Source organism: Coturnix japonica, chromosome 18 (genome assembly GCF_054131305.1).
Source record: "Coturnix japonica strain WE chromosome 18, WE-NBRP24, whole genome shotgun sequence".
Classification (NCBI taxonomy): Eukaryota; Metazoa; Chordata; class Aves; order Galliformes; family Phasianidae; genus Coturnix; species Coturnix japonica.
Window position 1 is genome coordinate 13,299,719 of NC_140680.1, and position 12,188 is coordinate 13,311,906.

General features: G+C 44.1%; 2 protein-coding genes and 1 long non-coding RNA gene across 22 annotated transcripts in view; 1 reads left to right on the forward strand and 2 right to left on the reverse strand.

The window, feature by feature from the left end:
• Positions 1–3,578, reverse strand: part of DELE1 (DAP3 binding cell death enhancer 1) — a 20,420-nt gene extending 16,842 nt beyond the window's left edge. Inside the window, exons 1-4 of one of the 2 annotated variants that reach the window (XM_015876257.3) lie at positions 3,452–3,578; positions 3,245–3,347; positions 3,013–3,133; positions 2,524–2,658 (exon numbers count right to left, since the gene is read on the reverse strand). In XM_015876257.3, the coding sequence (XP_015731743.1) occupies positions 2,524–2,658; positions 3,013–3,133; positions 3,245–3,347; positions 3,452–3,561 (469 nt within the window). In that variant the 5' untranslated portion in view covers positions 3,562–3,578. Of the gene's footprint in view, positions 1–2,523; positions 2,662–3,012; positions 3,134–3,244; positions 3,348–3,451 lie in introns of both variants that reach the window. The other variant, XM_015876256.3, reaches the window with a different exon arrangement.
• Positions 3,128–12,188, forward strand: part of LOC107320418 (uncharacterized) — a 25,857-nt gene continuing 16,796 nt past the window's right edge. For 3 of the 18 annotated variants that reach the window (XM_085519321.1, XM_085519325.1, XM_085519317.1), the window contains exons 1-4: positions 3,226–3,364; positions 6,361–6,431; positions 7,894–8,040; positions 11,149–11,240. In XM_085519321.1, the coding sequence (XP_085375447.1) occupies positions 7,994–8,040; positions 11,149–11,240 (139 nt within the window). In that variant the 5' untranslated portion in view covers positions 3,226–3,364; positions 6,361–6,431; positions 7,894–7,993. Of the gene's footprint in view, positions 3,365–3,545; positions 3,640–5,203; positions 5,333–6,360; positions 6,432–7,541; positions 7,772–7,893; positions 8,041–9,022; positions 9,135–11,040; positions 11,241–12,188 lie in introns of those variants that run through there. The other 15 variants (XR_014935680.1, XR_014935676.1, XR_004308872.2 and 12 more) reach the window with 13 other exon arrangements.
• LOC107320419 (uncharacterized) overlaps positions 10,998–12,188 on the reverse strand; it is a 20,640-nt gene continuing 19,449 nt past the window's right edge. For both annotated transcript variants that reach the window (XR_014935683.1, XR_014935684.1), the window contains one exon: positions 10,998–11,219. This is a non-coding gene — a long non-coding RNA (uncharacterized LOC107320419). The remainder of the gene's footprint in view (positions 11,220–12,188) is intronic.

Consider the following 12,188-nt stretch of genomic DNA (forward strand, 5'->3'; position numbering starts at 1 on the left):
AACATTCAGCTGCTGTACCACTGAGAATGGCTGTAATCACCTGCTCCTGCACTACGTGCCTTTAACTTTCGGCAAGAAAAGCTCTGAGCGAGACAAAAATTGGATGAAAAAATAGGATGTGATCATGCATCTGAAAACTTGCTGACAGTCAGATCTGGAATTAGACGTAAAGCAACTTCTCAACAATTTTCCTTGAGTTTTTCTTTTTAAACACAGGTGGGTTGGTTTTTTTTTGTTGTTGTTGTTTTAATAGATTCTACCCTACTGTGTTATACTAAAACTAGGATAGGTCATCTGCGCAGCTGGGATGTCTGCAGAGGTCTTTGCCACTCAACAAAACAGAGCAGCTGTTTCAGAGCAGCACATTTCTGCTGCCCACCGTCTTTACTTCTAAAGCAGAAGAGTCCGTCTCTCTTTACAATTGTCCCTTTCTCACCCTTGTCTATGCCATTTTGGTTACCGATTTTTAAGACAGAGCGCTCTTCCTAAACTGTTCAAGATGCAGCTATGGTACACTTACACAGATCTATGATCCTGATTTCACCACAGCTCCTTCCTTTGCAACAAATAACATTTCATTTCCCTCACTGCTGTTGAGCACTGACTTAACAGTTTCAATGTAATCATTAATTTGAGACTCTCCACTCTGTATGTGTATTTACAGTTACAGTTCCCTGCACATACTCCTTTAACCTCCTCTGAGATTACCCTCTTAGGTTCTTGTGCAATCTTTTGCTGCGACTTTCAGGTTTGACTGTCCTGAATAATTTTGTAATACATTTGCTTCTGCTGTCACATCACTCATCACCTTTTTCCAAATCACTGCTGACTCTGCTAAGCAGAACAGGTTTCTGTAAAGCACTTAGGGGAATCCACTAGTAATGGCTTTCCATCATGAAAACTATTTCTTACGCTTTAAGGAATTTCTAGCCCAAGAGCGGTCCCTCTGTCTTCCCTCACAACAGCTTTATTCCTCCTGATAGCTTTGGCTTAGGTCCTGGTTGAAAGATTTTCAGAAAGCTAAAAGCTGGATAATCTTGCTCCACATGCCTGTTGACTTCTCCAGAGAACTCTAATAGATTTACAAACTCTAACTCTGTTCTCTGTTAAGACTCAGGTAATGGAGCAAGCTGGTCAGAGAAATGGCTTCCTAAGCCCTTCCAGACCTTTGATATAGCACACTCATCCAGGTACCTAACATTTCTATTCTATAATACAGTTTCTATCACCCTGTAATTACATTTTTTTGCAGTTCTATGGTACAAACAACCCTGCTTTTTGAAGGCTAGTGTTTAATTTGTCAGTGTTCAGTCTGGTCATACAGCAGATTTCAGCTCTGGATTACATACCATCATTAGAGACTTACTGATTTCACAACCTCCAGAGAACATCTGAACAAAGAGCATGTGGCCTTAGTGACTTGTCACGGTTCAATTTATCAGTTTGCCTAAAAGCTCTCCCTATTGACTCTTAGTAGGAAGCCGTTAGATATAGACACACATTCACTGCCAACTGTGCCAAGTGAAGACAGACCTGTCTCCACTTATTCCCCACCACCTCTCCCAGAGGTCCGTGTCCAGTCATCTGCCAGCAAGGCAGTGTATCTGAGTGCTTCTTAATATGCTTCAGGCAAAAGCAGATGGGTTAAACAGTCTAATTGGCAGTTTAGGTAAATTAACCTGGCTGTTTTCCTGGAGCTAATTAGGAACATGGAAACAAAATGCTCCATTTGCCAACTGATGGGAATGGTAACCTCTGGCAGGAGATGGCTTTGATAAGCAGTGATGGGCAGTAGCTTAATTCAGCACAGAAGCAAGCAATGAATGGGGAACCCCCCTGACCTTCCTTGCAACAGTTAAATCATCTAACATCTGTGAGCTGTTTATTTAACGTATCTCTTCCACACCGTAATCATACATTGTCCTAAAGATACTATTAGTATTTATGTATCTAGTGAATAACCATACTGTAGGCTTAATCTGACCTTCATTGACCTGACTTCATGCTTTAGATGTTAGGACACCTAGGATGAGACTTTTTTGCTTTTTTTAAAGTATATTTTCCCGTTTCTATAATACCTATTTTAATAAGACTTCCTTTAATACCCCCTCTACCACCCCATCAGCAGCACAAGCACTTGTTTTCATACTCCTGGAAGAAAATAATTCCCTTAGTGTCGCGTTGTCTTGCAAATCTCTCAGATCACTTCACAATAATCTCCTGAACCCTCTTGATTGCAAATGTCTGCCCACAATACAAGAACAGAAACTGGACGTTGTATGTTGGTCACAAAGGCAGACCAACGTTGAGAAAGTCAAAACTGCTGCACAGTTATACCACAGGCTCCTCCCTGCCTTCAGGAGCTGTTTTCTCCCTGTCTCTGGATTCATTACTTCGAAGTTCTGTCTTTCCATTCCCTCCTCCATGTTTCAAGAACTGGCTATATGCTTCTTCTAGCTTTGCCTTAGAAAAACTCTGAAATCCTTCTTCTGGGTATCCTGTCCTGTAGCACATTATACATACCTTCTTCTGCCCAGAGCTGGCTCTCTCCTGGCCCTAATGGGATGCCTGAGGATGAATTCTCTGGTGCAACCTCTGTTTTCCGCAGCAGGCAGGGCCCCAACTGGGCACAGGGAAGGTTGGCTGAGGCATCAGGTACTGCTGAAACACAGAACACGAGTCAGTTCCCATAAGCCACGCTGCATCCACTCTAGGAGGCAAAACAGAACTTATCTATTCTAGCTGCCTTCTCTGCTCTGGCGACAAAGCCGAGCAGGAGAGCTCACAGTGTAAGGCCCAGATCAGAAGACAAATATAATGGGAATCAGGATGTAATATAGAATTGCATCAAATAGGTAAGAAAGAGTAAGATTCCCTGAGCAGATACCAGCCCTCAATCCCTTCAGAGAGCTTGAAAGCTGCCTGTCACATTGTGACAGCAGCAGGAGGGATGTCTGCTGTCTAGAGGTATAAACCCTGCTCAGAGCCAGCTCCCAACCCAGCGCTGCTGACCTGTGTGCTGTGCGGGCAGCGTGGGCAACCAGGGCGGCCTGGGCTCCCTCCTGGCGTCCGGCAGCGATCGCAGCCATGAGATCTGCCTGAGCAGCTGCAGCAGGAGCGCGGCCAGTGCCCCCTGGAGAAGAGACAACACAAGTCAGGGCTGTTCCCATCCCACAGCCCGGGGAGCTGTGCCAGGGCGATCAGCTCCTGCAATGCCCGTAGTCCCCGTCCCACCGCTCCTCACCCAGGTGACCGCATCCAGCACGGAGTAGCGCGGTACGAGGCCGGGCAGCGCCTGCCGCCGTCCCTCACGCTCACGGGCATCGCGGGCCCCGCCGTGCTGACACCTGCAAGACACAAGGCGGTGAGGGCGGCCCTCACAACGCTTAGGGCGGGTAGAGCAGGGCAGGGCAGGCCGCTGGCTGTCGGTAAGGCCGAGGCCCGCACTCACCGCGCGGTGCAGCGGCTGTCGGTGGAGTCGGAGGCGGCGGTGGCAGCGGGGCGGGGGGGAGGCAGCAAACAGCGAGCAGGGCCGCCACGGCCCAGCAACAACCGCCACATGGCGGCACAGCCACCATAGAGAGGGACGAGTTGCTTGGAGACCGCGGAGCAGAGCGGCTCCTGGCGGCCATAGAGACGGTGGGAGGCTGGGGATGTTTGAGGGGGATTTGTGTCGGATTTTATCGGGCTGAGGCGGCAGCTCCTGCGTGGGGCTGCGGGGAGAGAGGGGTCCTAATGGGAGGAACGGGCTGAAGGCAGCGGGATGGGGCTGGGGGCGGGATGAGGCCTGGAGGAGAGCGGGGATAGAGCGGAGCGTACCATAGAGAGGAGCCGGATAGCACGGCCCGCCCCTCTGCACAGCTCGGCGGACCTGGGGATGGGGCCGGGAGGTTCTGGGCACGGGTTTGGGATCGTGTGGACCCCATAATAAATGCCCTGTGTGCACCCAGTAATAAATGCCCTGTGTGCACCCAGTAATAAATGCCCTGTGTGCAGGTGATGTGATGTGTGATGTACGCTATGTGCAGGTGATGTGCTGCACCTCGGGTTGCTCTATGGGCAGATGCTTCTCAGACATACAGCAGATGTCCCAACCTTGCACACCCCCAAGCTTCAATGGGGCTCTGAGCACCTGATGGAGCGTCCTCGTTCATTGCAGGTTATGGGACTAAATGACCTTTAAAGGTCCCTTCCGACTCAAACTATGCTGTGGTTCTATGAGAAAGGTCACGTCAGGTGTGATCGGAAACCTGAGCGATCCCGCAATCAGTGCTTTGATTAGTTATGAACATTCATAAGTGGGAAATTGAATGCATGAAATATCGGTGAATGGCAATGTGTGAAATAATGCATTCAGTGAACCTGCAGCAGCTCTCAGCCCACAGCCTGGCTCAGTGATGGAGGAGCTCGCAGAGGGTCCCGGGTTGTGCTTACTGCTGTGCTATCTGTTTCTTAGTTCTGTAGGCACATAAATTCTTGGTTGTTCCGGCAATTTGTCTCTTTTTTTTCAAGAATATGGTTTTCCTTTTGCTGGTAATTCTCGTTACGAACTCGTAGTTCTTGTTCGGCATTACTCCTGCTGTCTGTGTGGATGGCTGCAAGGTTCAGCTCTGAATGTGGCTTTTAAGAGGATACACAATCACTCTGCTGTCATCCTGAAAGCTTTATCCTACCACTAGATTTCTTTTAGTTCTTCATCCTTCTCCTTTTTTCATAGTATCATATGGGGCACGTTGTTTATCATCTTCTCCACAGATCGGTCCTGACACTGTAATTATAAAGTTGTTTAGCTATCTGTTTTACTAAACGTATCTGTATAAAATGTTGGATGTTGTGATCGTCTTGCTATAATGCTACTGGATGTATTTCCCAAGCTACTAAGTTTGTTTGGAGATGAAAATTAGATGCAAAATAGAAACATAAGCACCTCCATTCTGTAATCTTGCCATAATTTTCTCTCTCATCAATGTAGTATCAGTAATTAATGCTCCTAGAAACGTACACTTTCTTTGTTGCTATGGGTTTATCCAAGATCTCAGCTAATCACAGAATTATTGTTGCTGTTATCCTAGTTTTCTTTCAAGTCCCCAGCTGCCTGGTGTGTGATACTCTGTCTTTTTTGCAACTGGCAAGTCAATAGCAAAGCTAATCTGTTTTGATTCATATCATGAGGATGCCACAGGAGTTGGAACAACTTCAGTTGTGCAATTGCTGCGCATTTATGGCATCTACTATGGAAAAAGAAAAGAGCTGAATGAAGAGGAGATGAGAGAGGCTCTGAGCAATGAGGCAGGGGACTGTCCAGGGCGAGAATCAAGTGGAGATAGCCAAGGTTGGTGTGGGATAATGTGGCTAAGGGAGCAACTGTGTTAAAGTGGTGGGACTGAGCTGTGCAGGCAGGAGGGCTGTGTGCTCGCTCAGGTCAGCTGCTTTGTGTCCTTGCAGTGAGAGAATGGAAAGGACACGGGGAACAAAGGTGATAAGCCATGAGGAATTGCTGCAGGTGCCGGAGTGCCTGACTACAGCTTTTCTTATAGTAGGTGGTGGGATTTTATTCCTTGCCTTCAAGGATGCTGAGGGAAGTAGGCGATGTCATTGCAGGGTCACTTTGAAAGGTCGTGGTAATTCAGGAGAGGTTTCTGTTGATTGGAAAAAGCCAAATATCCTGCATAAATGCAGGAGGGATGGGAAGAAGGATTGGGCAGTTTTAGAGCAGTCAGCGTAACCTCGGTCTCTGGAGAGGTGGTGGCACACCTTTCCCTGGAAAGCCAAAGCATGTGAAGGGCAGGAAGGTTTCGGGAACAGTCACTATGAGTTTGACAGGTGCAAATTGTGCCTCACCAGCCTGTTTGCCTTCTGTGATGAGACAGGCTCAGTGAACAAAGAGAGAGCTGCGTGTGTTGTGTATGCTGACTTTAGCAAGGCTTCTGACATTGTCTCCTGCAGTACTGCTTTACCAGGTTGGTGAGGTATGGGCTGGATAAATGGGCTGTAAATTAGATGGAAAACTGCTTGGTTTCCTGGGCTCAGATGATGGGGAACTGTGGAATAGCCCACTGAGTGACCTGAAGAGGCAGAGAGATCTGGGTTAATTATCACATAATAATATAAAGAAAATAAATACTTGGCTCCTTAAGGAATGTATTTATTTTGGTGGAAAGAAGAAACCAGGGTGGCTTTAGGAAGTAAGCTAAAACCAAACACTGAAGTTCTAAGAGGTCATACAAAATCTCAGATCTTACAGAAGCCTTAGGATTGAAGTCACTCTTTGATTTGTTGGTTTAAATACTTGTTAACGTGAATCTCCCTTTGAAGTCTGGGCCAAACCAACTCATCCAAGCTCCTCGTTGTTTCTTTAAGACACATTTGCCACTGGAACTTTATTCCCTGCGTGCTGGAACTGTTTCCTCCTGTCTCACAGTGGTCTTTGGGTGAGTCGGGTAATTATTTTGTCTGTGTTTCCTTTTTCTGCATCTTGAGCAAAGTAACCCAGTGGAAGATGAGAGCTTTGATGCACATTTTTTCTCTAGTTAGAAATGTATGGTAACAATATCAGGCGACTCTGACCAAGTCTGCTTGAAACGCTGTAATTACAGATGATCTAGTTTCACAGCTCACAGACAAAGAAAATGTGTTTGTTTTACTTTATTAGATTTCTTATAATACGTTCACACAAAAACAAATGTACGTATACACACTCTGTCAATACTGCCAACTGCAATTTATTAAGGTTTATAAATTTATTCCACGAGGTCACTTTATTGTTCAACAGACAATGAATGCAGGATCAATGCTAAAGATGGGAAGCCTACGTTTCCAAGTAAACAATCTCATCTTTCTGCTAATAGGTTTATAAGGGACGTTTTTGGGGAGATCATAATTAATCATAGACTTAAAACCTGAGCTGTGTTTCTCTTAACGTGGTTGTGTTTTTCTGACATGAAAATAAGGAAGGGAAGGTATTGGGGCATAAGCTGGAGCTTGCAACGCCCCTCAGTCAGTCACTGTAATCCAGAGCTGATGCTGGGAACGTGGTTGGGGGATATATCTTGTTGCTTTGTGATGAACTCCGAGGCCCTGGGAGAATCTCTTGGTGTTGACAGCCCCTGACAGTAAATGTCACATGAATTCGGAGGGAGCTCAGAGCCTTTTGGTGACTGCTATGAGAAGAGACATAATGACAGGAAACCTGATTGATGAGCAATGCCACAAGTAGAGGGAGTGCTGTGTGGTGATTGCCTATAATTGAATGGTCCATGGAAGTTATTTCTGGGTTTCCTTTGAATGGTGACATATACTCCCAAAGTGTTTTCACATGGGAGACCTGCAGATTTTAACCCTTGTACTCGGCAGCTCCCTGTTAGCGCCGCATTAACAGACCTTAAAATTTAATGGGCTGTTTTTACTTCGTGCCCCACGCTGAGCCGTATCACAATAATTAAACAAATGTCGACAACCAAAGATGGTTGGTCGTGCAATTACCTCTGGAAATGTTTCGTTGTCAGCTTTTGCCTCCTCTTTTTATTGCTTCCTCCTTGTAGCTCAGCTCTGTGATCTGACAGCACGGAGATGTTGATTATCAAGGTTCTCCCGATTCTGATGATGTGCTCCTGTACCACGGGCTTGTCGCAGCCATGTTAAGCACAGCGGTGATGCTCGTGGCATTAAATGGGAATATGAGCCGTTCTAGACCCCTCACCCAGGAAAGCAGCTGCCCTCGCTGACCAATTAAATTGCCTTCCCTCTCATTAAAACCCTTGTGCAGGCTCTGGTATGTCACAGATCTTTAAAATCTCCATTATAAATTCCACTTTCTTCTGGGTATTTTTAGCTTATACTTGAAGAAATGATTATTGTCTCTTGCACTTAACCATATCAATTTTGGCTCCGCAGACATCTCCTCTGGGCCATATTGAAAGACCTGAGCTGATTGGAACTGCTGAATGTGTAGGGAAGATTTCAGCACAGCTCTGAGTGCTGGGACATCGGAGCTATGCAAAGAGTGGGGAGGGAGATTCGAGCCCTCCCCCCTCCCCTTTGGTAAGTCAGGAGCACATCCCTTCCAGATTTACTTGGTTGTGCCAATTTAATGTGATTTCTTCTGAGGGCCAGGAACCACTCAAGGAAGGCTGACAGGTTTTATCAACAGAATGGAAAGTGAAGTGATAAGGTGAGAGTTATTGACCTGATAACTAACAAACAGAAAACTTCAGTGTCCCTCAAGCTAAATATTGCACTCAGCAGGTAACTAAAAGATGGCAACAGCTGTGGTCTTGTCACTGAGTGAGAGTATGTTTTCATGTAGAGGAGCAGGAGGTGAACTGTGAAAACAAACACATTCAGTTTGCTACAGACTATTTCCCTCTATTACTTTTAATGAGAGCTAAACTCCAAAATGCACAATGGGACAATAATATTTTAGATAGAAGGAACTCTTTGTGCGGATCCTAAATTCTAGACACCGGGTTGCAATTAAAATGATTGCTTTCGTATTATTAATAGCTCACCAGTAGTTTAAGGCTGTCAGCAGGTAGGGGACCAATTGGTGCAAGCCACTGCACATCTGACTGGAAAGCAGTGCTGTCCTTGAAGGAGCCAAGCTAATAACCCGAACCCACAATGCTCAAATGAGTTTGAAAAATGAGAGAAGCATAAAAAGGTGAAAGGAGCTGTGTTAAAATGCTATGGAGGCAACCTGGCTGGGTTGCCGTAGTCAGTTAAATGTTAGTAAATGCTGCCTAAGTGTTCTGTGGTGATGGTTTTGTGGTGCTTGTGTTGTATTTTTTTGCTTTTAATTCTAAAGTTGCAGTGTGGGAAGGGCAGATGGGAAAGGAAGCAGAGACCTCTAATGAGTGATGATTTAGAAGTAACAGGCACAGAAAGTACTGCAAGTACAGCAGTCTTTTGTTCCTCCTTTACTCCCCATATGTTTTTTCCTGAAATCAGGCTGGGATTGTCTGAAATCTGTGCCTGAAACCTAGCTGTCGTAATTCTTACACATGCCTTGAAATTCCCCTGACAGAATATGAAGGCTTCAGCAGCTGAACAAAGAGGCAGGTGACAGAGTGCTCGTGCAATGTCCGTTTCCCCTCGCTGGCACCTGGCCTGCTCAGTACAATTGGGAAAGACAAATGGCAAGTCATCGCTTCCTATTCAACCTCTGCATGCTAACTTTGTTTTTCACATGGAAGCGTTTTTGTACTTCTTATCGTGTTTGTCATTCTGCCATGTATCATTTCTTTCACCTTTTGCAGACTTTTTTTGTTTCTTCTTCTTTTTTTATTTTACTTGAGGTGAGGATACCAGAACTGCACTTGATATTTGAGAAGCAGATGCAGCATGAATTCACACAGTGACATAGTCATCCTTTTTTTTCCCCCTAAGAATTCTGAACTTAAGATTTGCTTTCTTTTTTTGACTGCTATTGAGCAATAAGGTGATGTATTCATAGAACTAGCTTTGTACGTTCAAGATGTGATTCCTAAATTGTGCAAACTGGTTCAGAGTGTGTCGCTCTGTTTGGAAAGTTGGTGTTGCTTTTCTTAGATAGCCAGATTGTAGTTGTCAGCACTGAAATTTCTCTTCCGTGTTATTGCGAGTCTGCTCAGTGTCATCATGTCTTTACATTTTTGCAGCAATTATTTTCCTAATGAATTCCATTTTAATCAGAAATCTTCTTCATTTTGCTCTTCCATCTTCTTTCCAGATCGTTTTTGAATACTCTGAGCACCATGGGACTTATTATGTAACCCCATGGGATTCCATTGATGGTCTTTGTCCTCTGAGAAAACTCTTCCTTTAGTCTAATATTCAACTTTTATATTTAATGAGTTGTTTATCTCTGTGAGGTCTTTGCTTGTAGGCCACAGCCGTTTAGTTTTGAGGAGACATCACCTTAAATGTCTGAGGTTTATGGAAGCTTGGGGTGAAGTGGAAATACAGGGAAAATTTCTCAGCTGGATCTCTGTTGCTCATGTGCTTTTGATGCCTTCAAAGAATTCCAGTGGATATAATAGGCTCAGATTCCTTTTGCAAAAACAATGTTTACTTTCCCTTTATGCGCTGTATTTATTCATGTATTCACTTATCCTTACGGAGCTTCCACCAACGTGACCAGTATGGACATTGGACTTAGTGTGCTGTGGTTTCTCAAGTTGCTGTTGGATTTATTTTTAAAATCTGATTTCTTATTAGTTACCTTTCAGCCCTTTGATAATAGCAGTGATTTTCAGCAAAAGGTTACATACTGTAAGTATTAGCTCAGATGATTCATGTTTAACATTCTATAAAATCCCTGTATGAATATCATCCGCTCCCAGTGATGGATCCTTATTCATTTTGTCTACTTTGTAATCGACTCCTAGCAATATTTTTAATTAGGACAGGCCTTCTATGAATCTCTTCCAAATGAGGTGGTGGTTTCAGAGATTCTTGAGGCTCCCCAGGTAAATAGTGATTTAAAAAATGTTTTGGGTTTTTGGCTATAGCACTATCTTCTCTGAGTATTTCTTTCATACCTACGTAGCCCACTGGCTCTTGTAACCGTCTTGCTCATGATGTGCTCAAGAAGGATTTATTACAATTTTTTTTACATTTCTTCAGCAAACTGCTTCTAAACTCTTTCTTCAGTCTACATTATTGTGCTTTTACATTTAGTCTGCCAGAATTTATGTTCTTTTTAGTTTTCCTTTTTCAGACGCAACTTCAGCTTTTTGCCGGGTACCTTTTAACTTCCAACAGCCTCCCTGATCCTGCTGTTTTATGATGCTAGCTTTTTGTTTTTCTCTCAAGTCTTTTTTGACAGGCTATATGCATTTGCTTTGAGCCTCCAATATAGGATCCTAAAATAGTCTACCTGCCATCTAAAAACATTTTGCCTTTCTGGCTGCCTCTCTGTGTGGTTGTTTGTTTTTCTTTTTGTTTGTTTTTTAAAATTTTATTTATTTTTACAATTTTTTTCATTTTTGAATTCCCTTCTCTGGAATCAAGTGCAGCAATTGCCAATATTTAAATTGTATTTATTTATTTATTTCATTTCAGAGTCTGATATCATAAACTGGATGAAAGGCTTAAGGATTTTGGCCTAGCCTGGTGTCTAGGAAGGCTGGAATGATCAGCTGCTAACATTTCACCATTGACTGTAAACAGGCAAGGAAGTGGCTGCTGGGGCTGGAGACATTTGGAATCCCTGCTCTCAAGCATCAGCTTCTCTCTCCCACCTGCAACAGAAGAAATAACAGGTAACTGGAGAAAAGCAGTCAGGACTGATTTGTTACCATATCACTGAAGCTTGATAATAGATTGTGTGTTTTGGAGCAGACTCTTTGACTAGGCTGTGGGAGCCAAGGTGAGATAGCAGAGTTATGCTGATGATATCCACTTCTCAGGTTACCTGACATGGGATGGGGTACCAAGAAGTCTGGAAGGATAGTGTGTGATAACGCCAGAAAAGTGAGAGATCTGACTGCTTTGTAACTTCCTTTTGCACATAGCAAGTCATGGGTAAGGCCTGGCAACAAAAGAAGGAAATCTGCAGGTGGTAGAAGCTGGCTTTCTAGCTGATTCTTTTTGGATCTCTCCAATTGCAAACTGCACCTTGCAGCAAGTAGTAGCTGCTTACTAACAGCTCCAAAGCTTCTCTGGAAGTGGTGGGGATAAGCAGTCTTTACCTACAGGTGCTGCACTTCAGCATGTGACTAAAACGTGCTTACTGGTGAAAAGCATTTGCTCGGAGGATGAAAGGCACCACCAGTCAGATGCTGCAGAATACACTTAAAGCCAGAGTGATCCATACAACGCCAGTTACTGTGCCACTGCTGACTGGCATTGACTGCTTAGCAACAGTGAGAGTGAAAGGGATACAGATGAATTGACTGTTTTCTGAGTGAGCTGGGTAGGAGCAGAAGTAATTAGCTGCTAGCTGATGAAAAGGCATGCTTAATTATTAGAATAATTATAGATATAATAGACGAGGAATTATTCAGTAAAAGTAAGAAAACCAATATGTTGCAAAGAAGGTAATCAGAATGGAAGAGAAAATGACAGCAGTGTGAATTCTTGAGAGGGTGATGTAAAGAATTAACATGATAAATCTGAAATCTTTTGGATTTTCTCTCTGACATATCAACTCAGTTTAACAATGGTGTAAGGATGTACAGAGCTAACAAGGTCTGTGGCTTGCATTATTT